The sequence below is a fragment of the Aythya ferina genome (assembly GCF_964211825.1).
Source record: "Aythya ferina genome assembly, chromosome: 2".
NCBI classification, from domain to species: domain Eukaryota; kingdom Metazoa; phylum Chordata; class Aves; order Anseriformes; family Anatidae; genus Aythya; species Aythya ferina.
In genome coordinates this window covers 12,710,588-12,728,454 of record NC_140297.1, presented here as the reverse complement: position 1 = coordinate 12,728,454, position 17,867 = coordinate 12,710,588, and the positions used below count along the sequence as shown (strand labels likewise).

At 36.6% G+C, this 17,867-nt stretch overlaps 2 protein-coding genes across 5 annotated transcripts in view; one reads left to right on the top strand and one right to left on the bottom strand.

Annotated features, from left to right (window-relative positions):
* PITRM1 (pitrilysin metallopeptidase 1) overlaps nt 1–14,357 on the top strand; it is a 29,166-nt gene extending 14,809 nt beyond the window's left edge. Inside the window, exons 14-27 of one of the 2 annotated variants that reach the window (XM_084509291.1) lie at nt 701–839; nt 1,972–2,088; nt 3,579–3,711; nt 4,473–4,593; nt 5,353–5,429; nt 5,870–6,035; nt 6,157–6,257; nt 7,214–7,334; nt 8,110–8,181; nt 9,518–9,630; nt 10,168–10,293; nt 11,574–11,719; nt 13,353–13,455; nt 14,048–14,357. In XM_084509291.1, coding sequence (XP_084365417.1) covers nt 701–839; nt 1,972–2,088; nt 3,579–3,711; nt 4,473–4,593; nt 5,353–5,429; nt 5,870–6,035; nt 6,157–6,257; nt 7,214–7,334; nt 8,110–8,181; nt 9,518–9,630; nt 10,168–10,293; nt 11,574–11,719; nt 13,353–13,455; nt 14,048–14,141 — 1,629 coding nt within the window. In that variant the 3' untranslated portion in view covers nt 14,142–14,357. Of the gene's footprint in view, nt 1–700; nt 840–1,971; nt 2,089–3,578; nt 3,712–4,472; nt 4,594–5,352; nt 5,430–5,869; nt 6,036–6,156; nt 6,258–7,213; nt 7,335–8,109; nt 8,182–9,517; nt 9,631–9,780; nt 9,948–10,167; nt 10,294–11,573; nt 11,720–13,352; nt 13,456–14,047 lie in introns of those variants that run through there. The other variant, XM_084509292.1, reaches the window with a different exon arrangement.
* Nucleotides 14,358–15,064: 707 nt separating this feature from the next.
* Nucleotides 15,065–17,867, bottom strand: part of PFKP (phosphofructokinase, platelet) — a 44,707-nt gene continuing 41,904 nt past the window's right edge. For all 3 annotated transcript variants that reach the window (XM_084509294.1, XM_084509295.1, XM_084509293.1), the window contains 3 exons: nt 16,912–17,011; nt 16,181–16,286; nt 15,065–15,598 (listed from right to left, as the gene is read on the bottom strand). In XM_084509294.1, the coding sequence (XP_084365420.1) occupies nt 15,445–15,598; nt 16,181–16,286; nt 16,912–17,011 (360 nt within the window). In that variant the 3' untranslated portion in view covers nt 15,065–15,444. The remainder of the gene's footprint in view (nt 15,599–16,180; nt 16,287–16,911; nt 17,012–17,867) is intronic.

Below are 17,867 nucleotides of genomic sequence, written 5' to 3'. Positions count from 1 at the left end.
TGACAGATGTTGCTGTTTGACTCCTACTTTTAAATTGACATTTTTGAGGTCACTGTCTCTTGAATAGCCTTCCATTATTCTCTAAAATGGAAAGTGATTGAGTAATTTTGTGATTAAAATTCCACAATACAGTATAAACAAAAAGAAATTCACCAGCAGTTCTAACACTTGCATAATGCATGGAGTTCTCTAGCAGCAAGACTGATGTAAACCGTTTCTGAGCAGGATAAGGCATGCCCCTTTTACATCATATGGGATTTCTGTGCACTCAAGCTTGGGCAGGTTGAATGAGGTGTTTAATGAAACCCTGCTGTATTTAACTAGATTCCCAATCTTAGAACATTCTCCAGATATAACTTCTGGCATACTGCTCTGTAGCCTTATATGCAGTTGTTTAACCTTGATTTAATTAAACTAATAAGTACTGTGTGTTGTTAAGGGAATCTGACTCCACACTGAAATTTCACAGAAGGTTGTTCATGCTTGTTCGTGTGGTAAACTGTCTCTCTTCTCCACCCTAGCAGCAGACTGCTGTTCATTAATTGAGAAGTTTAAATTGCCTATTTGTGATACTTTTGATAATACATAAACCAAATGATGTGTATCTTTTCTATTTCTGATGAAGCAATAATCTGAGGCAAAACAGGTGAAAGTAGCCCTCAGAATTAATAATGCTTTGTTTTGGGATACATTTCTGCAGGATAATCCACATAGATTGACTCTGTCAATGAGTCCAGAAGAAGACTACTATGATAAACAAGCAAAACTGGAAGCAGAAAAACTGAAAAAGAAGGTCAATGCTCTTTCTGAAGAAGAAAAAAAACAAATCTTTGAAAAAGGTTAACATGCTTTTTCATCTTTTTGTTTGGGTAACTGTTTAAGAACACAACCTTTTTTTTTTTTTTTTAATGTTCTGTAAAATGCCTGAAATTCTTAGATATATCAGGCATAACCCAGCATTTGTTCTGAAAAGGATGGTATTTTTTCATTGGTGGTGGAGGTTGGAAGCTTGTGTATATGTGTTATGGGGCTATGCAGTTTACTGGTCATTCTAAATTGTATTATGGGTATACTACATTAGTTCTAACACTCAGAAAACAGAATGATCAAAGTCTCCAGTAGGACAGAAGAAAGGAAATTATTTAAAAATATTAACCTGGTTCTTTCGTATGATAGCTGCACTAAGTACAAGATGTATGCCATGATTTATCTTAAAGCTCTTTATTTTTGAGTGTATGATGTTTGTTCCATGCTCCTATAAGATTTACATTTTGTAACTGTACTTCTCTTTTCTACGTAAAGAGCTAACTACAGCAATAGCTTTTGACTTCCTCTGAGGAATAACTTAACTGCTCCATATTTCCAAGTTTATGTCATTTTGTAAAAACTGTGTTCTAGTCACAGAGATTGTGTAGAAGAAAGGTGGAGTTAATGTTCAGAAGCAGTGTTACTGGGAGGGGTAATAAGGGAGCAAACTTCTTTCAGAAGAGGTCTCCTTACAAAGGTAAGTTTGAGGCTACTTAGAGGCAGCCAGATAGAATCAGAAAGAGGATGAAAGTTGTGAAAACACAACTTAGGTGCATTGGTGTACAGACTGAGAACTTGAGAAAGATTTCTAATCGGTTAGATTTTTACTGCAAGGTCTCTGTTGCCTGGGTGGTGTCTACACAGCTAGACAACAAGGCAGGATGGCAAATATCACTTCTTTAGGGTTTTAATTACATGTAAACAGGATGCAAAAGGAGAGGGAGGGGTTGGAAAGAGGATTTACAAAGGTACACTGTTCTGTTCACTGATATGGTATGATAATATTCAGAATTTTTCAATACAGTGTTTGAAAGAAGAGTTGATAGAAAATGCTGAACTTCAAACTCTTATGTTTTTCTGATCTGCATCATCTCAGTAGGTTTTGACAGCATTTTCACTAGAAGGTAGAAATTACAAACACTAGTATTCTGCTTTCTTTATTAGGTTTGGAATTAATTGATCTTCAAAGTAAACCTCAGGATACCTCTTGTCTCCCAGCTCTAAAAGTGTCTGATATTGAACCCAAAATCCCATTCACTGTGCTGGAGACAACACTCACAGGTTGGTATAACCGGTATTTTGTCTTGAAAAGAACATTTGTATTGTTATCTGTCTACTTGCCAAGCTGTTCCTCTTCTTTGCTCTTTAAGAAATGCGTGTACCTGCTAAGCTGTAAACAAACACTAAACAAGAGTAGTTTGTGGAGAAGGAAAAGTCAGTCATTTTGGCCTGAATTGTTTGTTTTTGCCAGTTTGTCAAAGTTGAGCTAAATATGATATCCAAAACAAACTGTGATAACGCTGTGAGTCAAGTAAAAGCCCTGACCACCTAGCTCCTGGCTTTTTTGTCAGTGTTAGCTTGCCAAAGCCAAGCTTCCAGACTCTAAGGCTGTCTTTTTTATTAGGCTTCAGAGCTGTACTGGAGTAAAGTTTCAAACACAGAGTACCTAGAATCCTTTGAGTGAGATTAATAAAAAAATAAAATCTGAAAGTGAATCCCACTTTACTGCCCATAGCTTTTCATCTAGTCCATCTCCTTTTCATCTAGTCCACCACCTGGGCAGTACACAGTTTGCAGTGATCTGCAGAAAATTCTTGCCATCACCTCTGAGGGGTGATGTGGGGCTGTTTCCAGCTGCAGTTCAGCTGCCTGCTCTTCAGTAGGAGTTTGGCAGTAACACTCCTGATGCAAGCTCCCTGCCTTCTGCTTTCTCATTGCCTTGCCTGCCCTGCCCTGCGGTTAGAAAAGTCACTAGGTGGTATGCTCAATTACTCTTGAGCAATCCCCTTGCTTTCCGAGACTTCAGCTTGTTACAGGGTGCAGCTCTCCTGGCAACGTGTGCATCAAGCCTTTGGTAGTGTCTACTTTCCCTCCCTCCCTATTTTTACAAAATATGGTGTGTAGGAACCTTGAAGAAAAAAATGGTCATCCATCATAACTGCATTGACAGTCTGCTCTAGTTTTGCCAAGGCTGTCCTGTGAGTTGATAGGAAACAAGAAATTTTAGATCTCAATTTTGTTATGGTTCTGTCAAAATCTTGCAGGTAATAATGCTCTACATTATATTTTTAACAGATAATTTTCTGCTAAAATTAGCAGCAAGTGTCAAGTGCTGCATAATTCTGATGCTGAAATGACCTATTTTGTGAAAATCCTAATGTGTATTCCCAGTACCCATTGTTACCCAATGTTAGAATAGAATGTACAGTTCAGGAACCGTTTTTCCTCAACTTTTGAAGTGATGAAGGTGAAAATATGGGAGGAAAAACTTCTTGAGCTGTTCAGAAACAAATTACCATTCCATTATTTGAATATTACCTCTAAAATGCATACTCTGTCAACAGAATTCTCCAGATTGTCCAGATATCCTTTACTTTACCATGGGCAGAAACAAACAAACAAAACCAACAACCCTTCAGTCCATCATACAGTGCAATATTTGAAGTTTAAATAAGTGGCTCTGAAGTTACAGAAAGTAACTCTAACAAGAAATGCTTTTGTTTTTCAGAAGGAAACTGTTGGTTGTTCTTTTCTTGTTTTTTGATCCCTAGCTGATGAAGTTCCTGTCCAGTACTGTGCTCAGCCAACCAATGGCGTGGTATATTTTAGAGCTGTTTCCAGCTTGAACACTCTTCCTGAGGAGCTCAAACCATATGTACCGCTGTTCTGCAATGTCATTACAAAGTGAGAGGTTTACTTTGCTAGAAGCTAAAGCAGTAAGATGTAATACAACTTACTGAAATAATACTTTTTTTAATATTTGAAGTAGTTGTCCTTTTAGGAAGGAGGTGCTGATAAGTTGGTGTGCTGCAGAAACAATGGTTCTTTCCTCTCTCCACTGAGTTGCCATCTACTTTGCCCTTTTCCTTTAGTCTCTGCTTTGCCTTGTTCCCTAGTGTCAACACAAGCATTCCCCAAATAGATTGGAAACTTGATCTAAATGAAAAGTAGCCCAGGAGAAATTGAAGTTTTCACTTTTTTTGGGGGGTGTAGCATCACAGTGGTCACAGAAACACTGACCGTATCATAGGAGCAAGAGTGGCACAGGGTAGATGAAGTGACATGGACCAGAAGGAATCTGTTTTTTGTGTTGTTTTTTTTTGTTTGTTTGTTTGTTTTTGTTTTTGTTTTTTGGTGGTGATACCAGGTTATGTGATGTTGCTACTCTAGTTCAACATGGATGTTGGGTGAACAGTGTTGGGGTGTTGTGAAGTCTGCACACTTACTACGCCATTTTGAAATAGCAGTGGGTTTTAGCTAAAGAGTTTGTTGTATTACTTATTTTTTTAATATAAATTGTGAAGTGTTATATTTGTTTGATAATGCCCCAAATTACTTACTTGCTAAATTAGTATTGGCCTAGCAGTATCCTTTGCATTTGGTATATGAGTTGTGTTTTTGCCATTTAATGAAAATAGAAGTAAATCTCTGATTATTTTTCACAGGATGGGTTGTGGAGCCCTTGATTACAGGGAACAGGCCCAGAAAATAGAGCTTAAAACAGGTGGGATGTCTGTCAGCCCACATATCATTCCAGATGATTCACACCTGGATGTGTATGAACAGGTAAATTAATCATAAACATCATGATGTTAAATTACAATAAAAGCTCTGTAGTTAAGGGTCAATCACGGCATCCAGTAGAGGGTCAGCTAATGTGCATTGAAAGCAGTGTATAAAAGGGCTTGTACCTTTTTGTGTAAAATATACAGTTGACAATTACAGTATCAATATTTTGTGTTAAGGGAAGTGTTTGCAGTTATCTCTTTTAAGATAGTGTTTCACTAGCTTTTGTCAACATGTTTCTGAATGCTGCAAAAAACTTCGGAAACAAAGCACAGAGGAGAGAAAGGCATAGTGTTGCACTATTGCTGTCAATGTATAGATGTCACAATCCTGAATGTTTTCAGTATTGTCAGATCTTAGTATTGGGCATAAAAGTTTTAGCAATGTCTCTTAAGATTTTTCAGACTTGCTGGGGTCTGTTTCCTGTAGCTTGCTCCCTATGGATTGTGAAGTTGAGTTAGGGGGGATCCTTTGCAGAAGGACTCATCCCCAGAATAGTTTTACTTGTACTTTGAGGAAAAATAAAGTCTGTTTCTGAACTGCTGCTTACTGTTGAAAAAGAGTAATTGACAGGCTTGTTTTGTGTGAAGATCAGTCATATTTCATGATTTTAGTAGCACAGCCTGTATTAAAGTGGTTTTGTGTTGTGAAGCATTAGGTTGGTACCACTGCATCACTTCAATTAAAAAGTTCTTGCTCTTTACTTGTTCCATTGCTGAAGTTTTTTTTTTCCTGTATGTGTTTCTTTTTTTCCTTCAGGGTGTGCTCTTTTCATCTCTGTGCTTGGACAGAAATCTGCCAGACATGATGAATTTATGGAGTGAAATATTTAACAAGTACTGTACATTGGGTTTCCTTTTTTTTTCCCTTGTGTGTTTGGGGTTTTCTTTTTATTTCCCCCTCATTCCCCAACCATTCCCAACTTCTTAGAGATTCTACTGTGAGATTTGCTTTCATAACTGTATCTTTGAGTGGCTTCTACTTTCTAAATTACAGATTCACAGACTAGCTTATGTTGGAAGGGACCTCTGGAGACCATCTGTTCTAACCCCCCTGATTAAGCAGGGCCACCTAGAGCAGGTTGCTCAGGACCACGTCTAGACAGCAAATCTAAGCATGTCATCCTTTGTATGACTATGTAGTGGATTAATTGGAAAAATGATGGTCTAAAAGCTCTTTGTTGAACTTGGGATAATGAACGAATGAGTCAGTATTGTGAAAACCCATCGGCGCAATTTCGCCTGAGATGTAGAGAACTCCTTCTACTCTTTTTCAGCCCGCGATTTGAGGAGGAAGAACACTTCAGAGTGCTGGTTAAGAAGACTGCCCAGGAACTGTCAAATGGGATTCCGGATTGTGGGCATTTGTATGCCTCTATTAGAGCCAGCAAAAACCTTACACCTTCTGGAGAACTGCAAGAAATGTTTAGTGGGATGGATCAGGTGAAAAATTAATGTCGTCTTTTAGTGAGGCCCAAATCCTCCACTTTGGAATTAGAGTGCTAAATTTTTGCTGGTTCTTTCTAAGTGGCTTCATCTGTAGTCTTTCTGCCTTCCTGCACAGGTGAAGTTGATGAAGAGAATAGCAGAAATGCCTGATATTAAACCAGTACTACGCAAACTACCACGCATTAAGAAGTATCTATTAAATAGTGACAACATCAGGTGAGTTCCAGCTAAAACAAAAAGGGGCCGTTTGGTTAGAGAGAGGCAATGGCCTATGAAAGGGCATTTCTTAACGTGCTTTCTGGGATGTTGGGGTTTTGTGAAACAGAAAACCCAAGGAATTCATAAAAATGTTTTTAGTCCACATTTTCCTACCTTAAGAACTTGATGGTAGTTATGGTTTATTTTGTTTGATTTTTAATATGTTTATGAAACTTAAGGCAAATTTCAGATGTAACTGTTGCATCAAAAGTGATTAAACCGTTTGTTGGGTTTTACAGAAATATTCCATCAACATTTCTGCTTTTTTTTTTTTTTTGAAAAGTGCCCAAGATAGAAATACTATTATAGTGTATTATATCAGTTGAATATAGTTTTTTGTTTTTCTTCCTTACAGAAAATAGTGGTATTTTGAAATCTGCTTTATGTATATATTGGAAAAAGTAAGAGGGCGTGTTTAAGTGCTTAGTATCAGAAGCATTAGTTTGAAAAATACTTTCATTTGAGGTGACATTAAATTGCAACATATTGTTTGCAAAGAATAAAATGACGAATAAAGTTACTGAAATACCTGTGCTGTTCAAAACCATGGGACAAAGGAGGTCATTAGTTTCCTTATGAGATGTTCCTATTTTGTAAAATCTGTGTAGTCTTGTCCTGCGCAGAGAAGGAGGTCACAGCTACTGCTATCATCAATAGTGAAGTTGGTTTGGGGCAAGCAAAGGAACAAAGTAATTTGAATTTATTTTTTTTTGCATGCCAAGTGCTACATTATGAGTATTTTTTTTTTTATTTCTGTGATAATGATTATCAGTGATCACAGATCTCATATTCTGACAATTTAACAAAGTATTTAGGAAGACATAGAGGTGCAAATTATGTTGGACTATACAAAACCACAAAAACATTAAAAAAAAAAAAAAAAAAAAAAACAACTCAATATGTGCTTTTAACAGATGTTCAGTGAATGCAGCACCTCAACAGATATCAGAGGCATCTAAAGAAGTAGAGAAATTTATAAAGGGCATAACTAGAAGTAAAAAAGAGAGAAAACCTGTTCGACCCCATGTGATTGAGGTAGGAAATGACTTCATTTGTGACTAGTTCATCAAATACCGTTGGATTTGATGTTGTGTAAAGACAATTGTGCAATCAGAAGATGATTCGATCTAAAATATTGTATCCATGCATAGATGTCTGAAGAAATTTGCAAGTCAGCTCTGTGATAAGCTGCTATGTTTCCTCACAGTACCTGTCTTCACCCTGTAAAATAGACAACAATAATCCTGTAGATCAGCTGTCAAATGTTACTCTGAGGTGGATGCTTTTGCATGGGATGAAGGAAAATAAATTCTTCTGTTCTCTGTCACATAAAACTGTAATTTCTTTTTTAGCTTTACTTGGCATGTTAGCCAAAGGAAAATAGGGAATTGTGCAGTTCCTTAATTGTTTAGGAATCTGTTTCGTTATCTGGATGGACATTTGGCACAGAGGGTACTTGGCTCAATCCAGTTGACAAAGGATCTGCTCCGATAATGTACATCAGTATTAATTTCTGAGACTGGAATAGGCTCCCAGTTCCCTACCCATGAAGGAAATAATTGCCTGAAATTTTGGGGGGCTCTTTAATCTCTCTCTTGGTGTCTTTCAGTACCAAATTACTCTTCAAAGGAAATTTATTTAGCTTTGAAATACAAATGATCGAGTAGGTTGCTTATGTGTGTGAAGACACATGGGCTGATGGTGGTTTCAAAAGCTCACACAGGAAGTTCAAGGGAGTAGGGACCATATTTATTGTAATCTTAGTTTCAATTGTTAAATCACCATTTAATATGGGTTGTGTCTCTTGTAGAAATCTTCAGAAGTCAAACCTGTGGGAAGCAAAATGCTTAATTGTTTGCAGATCACAAGGAAACTAATTAACGTAAGTACATTATCGGTTGAGGATAGTGCTACGTACATTTCTACACTCTTACTCTATTGTTTCTCTAAACCATTCGTCAAACTTCTTCATGTTTCTGTGTCATCCTTTTTGTTGTCTTCCCTTTGGTTCTGGTTTGAAGATCATTTAGCTGACTTCCTATCTGTGCATGCAGGAAATTCCCGCTTATGCTGTTTCTTGCAAGTAACGTTTACAAGATTTTATTTTTACCTTGGTTTCTTTCACAATCAGATCCATGTGGTGTCACTCCAAGTCAGCCCTTTTCCTTCCTCTACTCCCTAAGTTATTTTGAATGTGAATAACACCTGATAAAAGAATATCTGTGACAATTAAGTAAAAATGAAAATTTTTATTTGACTATATGGGAGAAACACAACTTGGTGTATCCTGAGCATTGAGCTAAAAGGCAGAGATTGCTCAGCCAAAGGTGGTTCTTGCTTACAAGTCCAGCATGTAGTACTGGGCCGGGCCCAACCAGCCAGAGATGTGTGAGGGGCTGGGGAGCAGGTTTGTGGAGTTAAGAAACATTTGGAAGCATTGAAATGAAATTTTAAAAGATTCTGGAGGTGCTTAGGGCTCTGCTTATGCTTAAGTAAGCACACAAGCAGGTGTATGTGTGAAAGAGACAAAGAAGTGAGTGCTGCAGGGACCTGGAGACATGAGAAGGACTGGAAGTTTTGAACTGGGAGAGTCCCCATCCTTGGAGGTATTTCAGAGGCGTGTGGACATGGCACTAAGGAACTTGGTTTAGTGATGGGAGCTGGTTGGTCACATTGATGGTTTGACTTGATAATCTTGAAGGTCTTTACCAACCTAAATGATTCTGTGATTCTAAGTAGAAGTCAAGTTTATTGCAGGGGATGTGTGAGCAGAAATTGATGTAGCTGCTGCTGCTCATAAAACAGTGGGGGGGGGTGTCTTTTTTTTTTGTCCAGTTGCAATATCTAAAATTGAGTAGGAGTCAAACATGATGGACATAGAAGTGGAGAGTTATGAACGCTTGGTTCAGTCCAAGTAAAGACATGTTAAGAAGCAAAGACATGTTATTACCAAAGCTTTTTGGTAATAACACAAGGCATGGACAGCTGAGATGCTGGTGAGCAGCGATGGGTAGCCTATGTACAATATCCACATACTTAAGTTTCCTAAGGCAGTTGTATTACTGGATTGCTAACGTGGGGCAAGATGAATGTCACTGATTGCAGTACAGGTCAAGTGGCAGCTTTACCGTCTGTGTGTTTGGTGGCACTTCATAGTCCTCAGCTGGCTAAATTGTCTCCTATCTGCTAACAGTGCCAATAATGCATTTTTCTCTTAGGATCCTACTTTCAAACCATGCCAGATGAAGACCCATTTTGTACTTCCTTTCCCAGTGAACTACATTGGGGAATGCATTCGTACAGTTCCCTACACAGCTACGGACTATGCAAGGTAGGAAACATAATCAGCAGGGAGCTCTGTATGTGTGTTGGGTAATGCAAAACAAAACAGGACTGCTGAAAATGGAGTGTCAATTAAAAAAAAAATGCTTTGTGGTGTGTTTGTGACAAATTCTTTACAGACCAATCTTCATGTTGCTAGGTCCATAAATGCGCTGTTTTGCCAAGTGCTGAGATTAAGTAACTAGGGGTTACTAACCCCTAGCTTCCAAATAACAGCCCTGCTTACCTGGATGTGTCTGAGGTGACAATCCTATTGCACTAACAAAGTTACAGGTAGGAGGCTGCTTTTGTATTTGATTACAGTGACATAAGTGGAATAATCGAGCAATGTTCCAAAGTAGCAACAATTCTTACAATGATGTGACATTGCTCAGCTGTTACTAAATACTGAGTATTGTTATTGTTGTAGATTGGAAGAAGCAGTGCATAGTAAATGGGGATCTTTTTGAACTTCAGAGGCAGTTGAGAATATTACTGTTATCCCGTTCATTTAACATCTTTGCTGTTAATATTTCTCTCATTACAGCCTTCGAATTCTGGCACGGTTGATGACATCTAAATTCCTACATAGAGAAATTAGAGAGAAAGGAGGAGCTTACGGTGGAGGTGCTAAACTTAGCCACAACGGCATATTTACTTTCTACTCCTACAGGTAACAGCATTTGTTCGTGTTCATGTCTGGGGGAACTACTGACTGCACTTGTGTGTATCTTTGTTTGAATTTGTTTTGATTTCACTTAGTCTTGAAAGAGAGATACAACTATGTTGAATCAAAAGAAAGTGATTCAGCACTGATGATGTTGAGATTAATTGTTTAATGTACATCAGTTTTGTTAATAAACCCCTCCTCTGGTTTCTGTCCCTGGGAACGTCTAATTTCTCTCTGCTGGTAGCAACCATTGTTGTGTCTGTGTACCAGGCTTATGTAAGACTGGTTTTCATTTATTTCCTCATGAGTTAAGGAGGTCCTTCATATTTATTTATTTTTTTTTAATAAATAAATAAGCAAATACAAGGAGAAAAAAAAAAAAGTTGAGATTTTGTTGTTTGAGACCATGGAGTAGAAATGATGCTGTTTCCTAACGCCCTGGTTTTGAAAATACACAGCTTCCTTGGCAGTGTCTGGAAACACCAGAGATTCAGCAGAAAGAAAGCATTGTTGGTGATGAGCTAGAATGGAGAAAGTCTCTTTTTTTATGCTTTTTGTTGTCAAGTCTGGAACAGTTAACCAGCTTTGGTCTTACCAAACTACTTTCAGATGAAATTTAAATTGGAAGCATTAAAGACTAGTTATAAAATCCCCCCTGGAAATGTCATAGAGTCCTAGCTTAAATAATTTTCCTAGACCAAAGGTAGTCCATCACAGTATTTGGACAGTATTCCTGCCTAAAATCTGAGCAGTGTTGCGCCTCTGCAAAGTTTCAACGTGGTGGGACTTGTCCTGGTTAGTATTTCAGTAGTTGTCAACCTGTTGCACTTGTTTTACAGAGAGCAAAAAGAGGTGTAGCAGGAAGAGCAACTTAGAGGAGATAAGGTGGTATACCATAAATATTACTGTTGTTGATATTAATGGAAGTTAATGCTTATTAAGTTGCAACAGTGAATTGATAGTGCATTATAAACACTGTTGGCTTACCATCTTTTGAATGCCACTTCTCTGCACACTGCCTTGAAACTACTTACAGGCAAGTGAACTTGCTGCACTTGTGTATTTGAAAATTCAAAAAATGTCTGGTTTACTGTAATACTTGCTTCCTCTAAGAAAAAATCTCATAAACAAAAAGTAGGTTTCTCATTTGATGTAATCCACGTGTATCTATGTTTGCGTAATGAATAGTAAACTCTAAATTAAGAACAAAGTAATTACAGTATTTCACTTTGTAAGACTGAAGCCCTTAATTTTACCTTTTTTTTTATTTATTTTTCTTTAAGAGACCCAAATTCATTAGCCACCTTGAAAACATTTGAAAGAGCAGTTGAATGGGCCAAATCTGGAGAATTCACACAACAAGATATCGATGAAGCTAAGTTAGCAGTATTTGCTGCTGTAGATGCACCAATAGCTCCTTCAGATAAAGGTACGTTCTTAAGTTTTAAAGGAGAGAAAACAGTTAATTTGCTAAACTGAATCATATGTTAAAATTTGTACTTGGCAGATGTAAGACAACTGTGGTTTCAACAAAATACTCAGTTCCTGTTATTCCCTTTTCAGAAATAGCATACATTCAGTCTCTCCACTGAAGTATTCATATTCATGCTTGTCCTTGATGTCAGGGGAATACAGTTGGAACATGGAGGTATATTACAGAAACAAATTTAGGCTTGGAAAGGGAGTCAGATGCTAGCAAGCAAAAAAAATAAATATTTTGTCTTTTGATTAAAGACAAATAGAATTGAAGAATTATTTTCCTGACACAACTGTACATTTTGACTACAAATGTGTAACCTTCTGTGCATGCTTTTTTTTTTTTTTTTAAATAAATTAGAGCATAGCAATGCCACAGTGGAGGGTGTTACCTTCTTTACATATCTGCATGCATATCACAGTTGGTAGTATCTTCGCATCTTCTTTTTAGTTTGCCTACATGTTGCATTGCTTTCCTCACTTTTCCCTTCCTTCTCCAAGTCTCAGCTTAAATTCAATTCAAAACTTGCTAATTTAAAATACATTCCTTTCCTTTAAGTAATTATAGGAATAAAATTAATGTTATTTTAATATGTATTTGTATTAACGCTAGTTTGTTAAATAACACTTGAAAACGTGTTGAAAAGCTGATTTCGTGTTCTTTGAAATGAATTTGGTTTTGGCCTGGGCAATTTAATTTTAAAGAAAAAAGTAATCATTTTTAGGTGCAGATATGAGTGAAATGAACGCATATTGAATGTTGTAATTTGTGAGAGCAGTGATTTAATTTTAACATGTGCTGTAGCAGCTGTGACAAATTTAGTGAAGAACATTGTTCCATAGGCCTAGGATCTGTTGCAGAGACAAATAGCTATCCCTTAATACTACTGTTATTTATTTGGTCCTGCATAGGGTCTTCAACAACCTTATCTCATTTTATCCTGCCTTTGGCAGAAGTTTGGATGAGTTAACTGTCTCCAGATGTCTTTCCCACCTACTCTTTTTTTCTGTAATTATTTTCATGTTTAAAATCTTTGCTATGGTTATTTTGGAGTTCTCTGGTTATAGCTCCATGCATAACATTCATGTTAATATTGATGCTGAAATACTGTAGGTAAGTATTCCAACAAAAGCAATAAAGTATTTGTATGCAGACTTCTTTCTGTATGTAGCTTGATCAAAAGGTGATTAAACCATTGTCTTGGCATGTATATTACAGCTGATTGAAAATTTTAAGAGGTTGTTCGTACAAGCTGCATGAAATCCAGTTTGGCTAAAACATTTTAGAAAGTATTGAGACTTTTTAGAATGAATCTTGTTAGCATGTTTTGTTTTGCCTTGGTTTATTTCTTTAGGTTTTCTGGATCCCAATTACATTTAGGTTTTTGGCAAACTTGCCAGACTATATAATACAAATTCTAAATAGCAAACTCCTACTACCTCAGAAAAATAAACTTACTTACTCAATTCTAACTTTTGACATTTGATTGACAATTAATTTGTCTCAGAACAATGGTCAAACTGTAGGCTCTATTCTTCCCTTCCAGTACATCACTGCAGTATGCGGCTTTTTTTGTTTGTTTTAGGTATGGATCATTTCTTATACGGGATTTCAGATGAAATGAAGCAGTCACACAGAGAGCAGCTTTTTGCTGTCAACAGTGATAACCTGGTTAATGTGTCAAACAAGTAAGTCTATGCTCAACTTCAGAGAAAAAAAGATGCTTGAAAAACTGAACAAATCAGAGAAGTTTGTTAAAGTTACCATAATTAAGTTCTTGAATTTCCTTGGTCTTCTGTACTACTTCCACTATTTGTTTTTGTAACCTTAGAGAGATGTTAATTATATTCTGATCATTGAATTTTAACAGATGTAATTCACCTACAACTTCAGAATGTAGGAGGGATTATTTTACTTTTCAAAAGCCTGGAAAGGGCCTGAAGAAAGAGTACACTCAGACTTCCAGCTCCTGGCTAAAGGAGCTGGTTCTTCTGGACTCCTAACATAGTGTACTTCTTTGGATTTCTGACTTGCACTTTAGAGTTAAGAATTTCACACAGAAGAACATCTGTTTAAGCAGATTAGGCTAGTTATGGCCAGGTGCTATTGACTGTTGTACCATCATTAATGGGGGGGAAAAATGTAAATCCAAAAGATGTTATAAAAGCAAACAATAGGTGCATATCAGACAGCACTTTTTCCTGAAATCAGTCTTTTAAACTGTGTAACATAGGTACAGATAACCAAATGCATTAACTTTTCTTTTATTTCTTTTTGCAGGTATCTTGCAGTTGGGAAGAGCACACGTGGTCTGGCGGTACTTGGCCCAGAAAACGCAGATATTACCAAAGATCCCTCATGGGTCAAACGATGAATTGCTGCTGAACATCCAGGCTCATTTAAAACGAGCCAATCTTTGTGACTAAATTAATTATTTTTTTATATTAACTTTTAACTGGCCCATGGTCCAACTTAAATGTTCATTGCTGCTTCTAACAACACGCAACAAACCAGTTAAAACCATGTTGTCAAATCTTCTAACCACCCAGTATTTGAGAGCAAGAATTATTTGCTCTGTTAGGACAAAGACCATAATATTTTACTCAAGAGACTCATATGGATACTATATAAATTAAATATTTTTGTATATGTAGAACTCCAGAGATTTAAATGGTATTTGTTTGAAATCATGTCTGCTGTTGGATATATAAAAAATTTTAAAAAAGTCTCTTATACTACAGCTTCCATTCTTTGGTATGCTAATTCCAGCTGCCTTTGCTGGAATTAATTCTTTTGTAGGTGGAATAACCACCTACAGCTAGAAGAGCTTTTGACAGTGCCTTCCACCTCACAGCAAGTTTGTAGTGAATGGCAGTGTAGTGGGCAAATCACTAATGAGTCTGTGTACAGTGCAGCTTTTATCTTGTTTATTTGGGCAACATTCAGTCAACGTTTGGTATGAAATGGTTTAGTACTTTTTTGGTCATCATCTAGTTAACAAATCAGCCTAAGAAAAGAGTTTGGTTTAATTTTAAAATTAGGTTAACAAATAAGGTTATTTCTACCCTTTGCCCTCATTATGCAGAGTTTCTATAGCCTTAACAAAAGTAAGAGAAAAAGAAACATGAAACAAGTAAAAGTAGAAGAGTTGCTTTTTTTTTTTCCCCCCTTCACTAGATAGGGAATTAAGACTGATGCTTTTTTTCCTTCATTAGTCTGTAAAGAATCCTTCATGAAGGATTTTTGCTATTTGTGGTTAGAAGCAGGTGAATACATTTTGACACATCACACTTAAGATGTTTGCAACAGTACTTTATTTCACTTCAGATACATTAAGCACATCCTGTAACTCAACATAAAACTAGCCATCTACACTTACTTTTGGGTGTAAGTACTCTGAAACAAAGTGCAGTAGGTGAGTAACTTACAGAGTGCATAGAACAGTGTTGCACTTTTTTGTTAAAGGATAGTATGAGTAAAATGGTGCTTATTCCTTAGATGCTGGGATTTGTTTCAAACGTAACACAAATATAGGACAAAATTTGTGTGACGTGACTGTCTTGTTTCACATAAAGTGCTGGTACAATAACTTAAATGTTACAAAACAAAGCTGTAACGATTCTAAAGCATTGTTACTCACAATGTGCATCTATGACAACAATCTAAAAATGATCTCTTTAGATGGCTCCGGTTTCTGCTTCCTTTGGGCTGTGCATAGCAACATGCTCCAGCTGGCCTGAATCTGAAACATCATAGCTGGTCTTGTATTTGGCCAGGATTTTCATCAGTGGTCTCAGCTTCAGCCACCATTGCTCCATGGGAATCCTATGTCTGTGGTGTGGCGGAAGGAAAAAAAAAATATTTACTTAGTAGCCATGGCAAACAATGTGTAGCTAATTTAAGAACATTAACATGAATATTCTAACAAAGAGGATCAAGTATTGCTATTTATTGGGTTGCATTGGGTTGGTGCATATAATACTTATATGCACCAACAAAATGGGAAAAAATAAAAACAGAACACTGAAGGAAAAAAATAGATTTTACTGGATAGTTTTTCATAGATAAAATGCCATCTAAGGCACAAAAACACCACTCTACTATTCTATTAAATTTTATGAGAAGTAAACCAATTCCAGACATTAGAGCAAAGATGATAAAAAAGACAGTGGGCTCCCAGAATTCATAAAAGAGAACTTCATAAAGTATAAGGACTAGAAAGCATAAAGGGAGTTGTTCAAAAAGACAAGTGAACAATCAAAGTGAATCACTGGCTGAATATAGGCCAGAGACAGAAGCACAATAAAACAGTTGGCAAATGCTGTGTGTCAGCACCATGAAGAAGACGTTCATTTGATGTGGTGAAAGAAAGCCTGTGCTGAGATGTTTAAAATGTAAGCAGCATATACATACACAAAGTCTGTTTCATTCTTCAGCTCAGCCACTGGTTGGAAAACAAGGTTGCGTCTACGCATTCCCAGCAAACAGACTGAGTCATCAGTATTGGCAAATACTTTTCCTAAAAAGAATGAAATAATTCAAGACTTTTTTTATTCACATTTGTATGGCCAAATACCCTTGTTCTGTAATTAAAGTGAATGGGGTAATTAAAGTGAATTTCAGTTACTGAACATTTAACATAACATTAAAACATCAATTAGTACTTTAATAGGGTTAGGAGATCTTCACTTTTTACATTTAGCTTTGATGATTAGCCATGAAAACAGTGTAATTAATCAACAAGACTGAATTTTAACATCCAGTTTTAAATTAGATTTTAGTAAATAGTGTTTTATAAAAATTCCCAAAGAAGACATATTACCTTCTTCTGTCTCCCATGTAGCCATCATGGAACAAAAAGGAAGAACAGATGTAACTTAGGTAGTCATCAATTCCTTCATGCATAATAAACTGCAATCATACTAGCATTTTTTAAAGGCAGGTAAGAAAATAGCTATCTAAAATACTGACCTCACTTGAGGGGTAATATAGCAGGAAGCATAGCAAGACATTACTGAATAAGATGGAAAGAGGTATGTTAACTAAACCTATCATGCATTCATGTGTTTGTGTATGGCAGTAGTCATATACTAATATCTAACTGAAGGCAGTAAAACGAGAGATAGGACCAAGTGTTTCTGCACCTTTCCTGTAGGTTTCTTTCAGCTTTTTGGAGATCCACTGCATAGCTTTTGCAGAAATTTTTGTCCCAAAGTTTCTATCAAATGGCGAAGGCGCACCACCCTGTGTGGAAATTTAACTGTGGGTTAATTCAGTTATCGAGTCAGTATTTGTCTTCTTATTTTACTAGTTTAATGGCCTGCTCACATCTCCCCCACTTTAAACAAACAAACAAACAAACCTACCACATAAACCAAGATAAAACACTTAAAATTTGTGTTAAGCCTGTGTAGAATTCTCACTGAATCAATACTACTTTTCACTTAAGGTAAACAAAGGCCACTGATTTCCCTTTCCTCCATTTTCCCTCAGTGCTGATCATAAAGCACCGCCTAGCTCTCACACTGCACTGGGCAACCCAGTTTCAGCATAATATAAAACAGGAAACAGTTGAAGGTGTCAGAATGAGTGTAAGAAACTTAAGTGCTGACTGTAATCTAGGAAGTTGGGGAAACAAAACTCTATTGCAGCTAGAAAAAGGAAGGCTAGAATGCTGTGTACATAAAACTAGGATGAAACAACTGGGTTGGGACTTTTTTAAATAGTACATTTTTTAATTAATATTATTTTTTATGGCTGCTTTTATTCAAAGTATTAAAACAGCCTTTATACGGCTCTGGGAACGACGTTATATTTTTTAAGCTGTCTATATATGAAGTCTGATTTTTGTGTTCATTTTCAATGCAACAGATGGAACTGAAATCATTGAACTATTCAGAACAACTTCACAAACAGCAGATCATTTCATCAATGCTGCTCTTGACCTTAAAAATAAATTTTGTTAAATTTTATGCAGAAAGTGCCAATCTTCATGTTGAAGAATCTAAAAATAAGTAATGGTAAAAGGACTACGCATACAAGTTTAAATGACTTAATGTGAACAAGAGTTATTTCACTACTAGCACTTGAAAAATTTAGC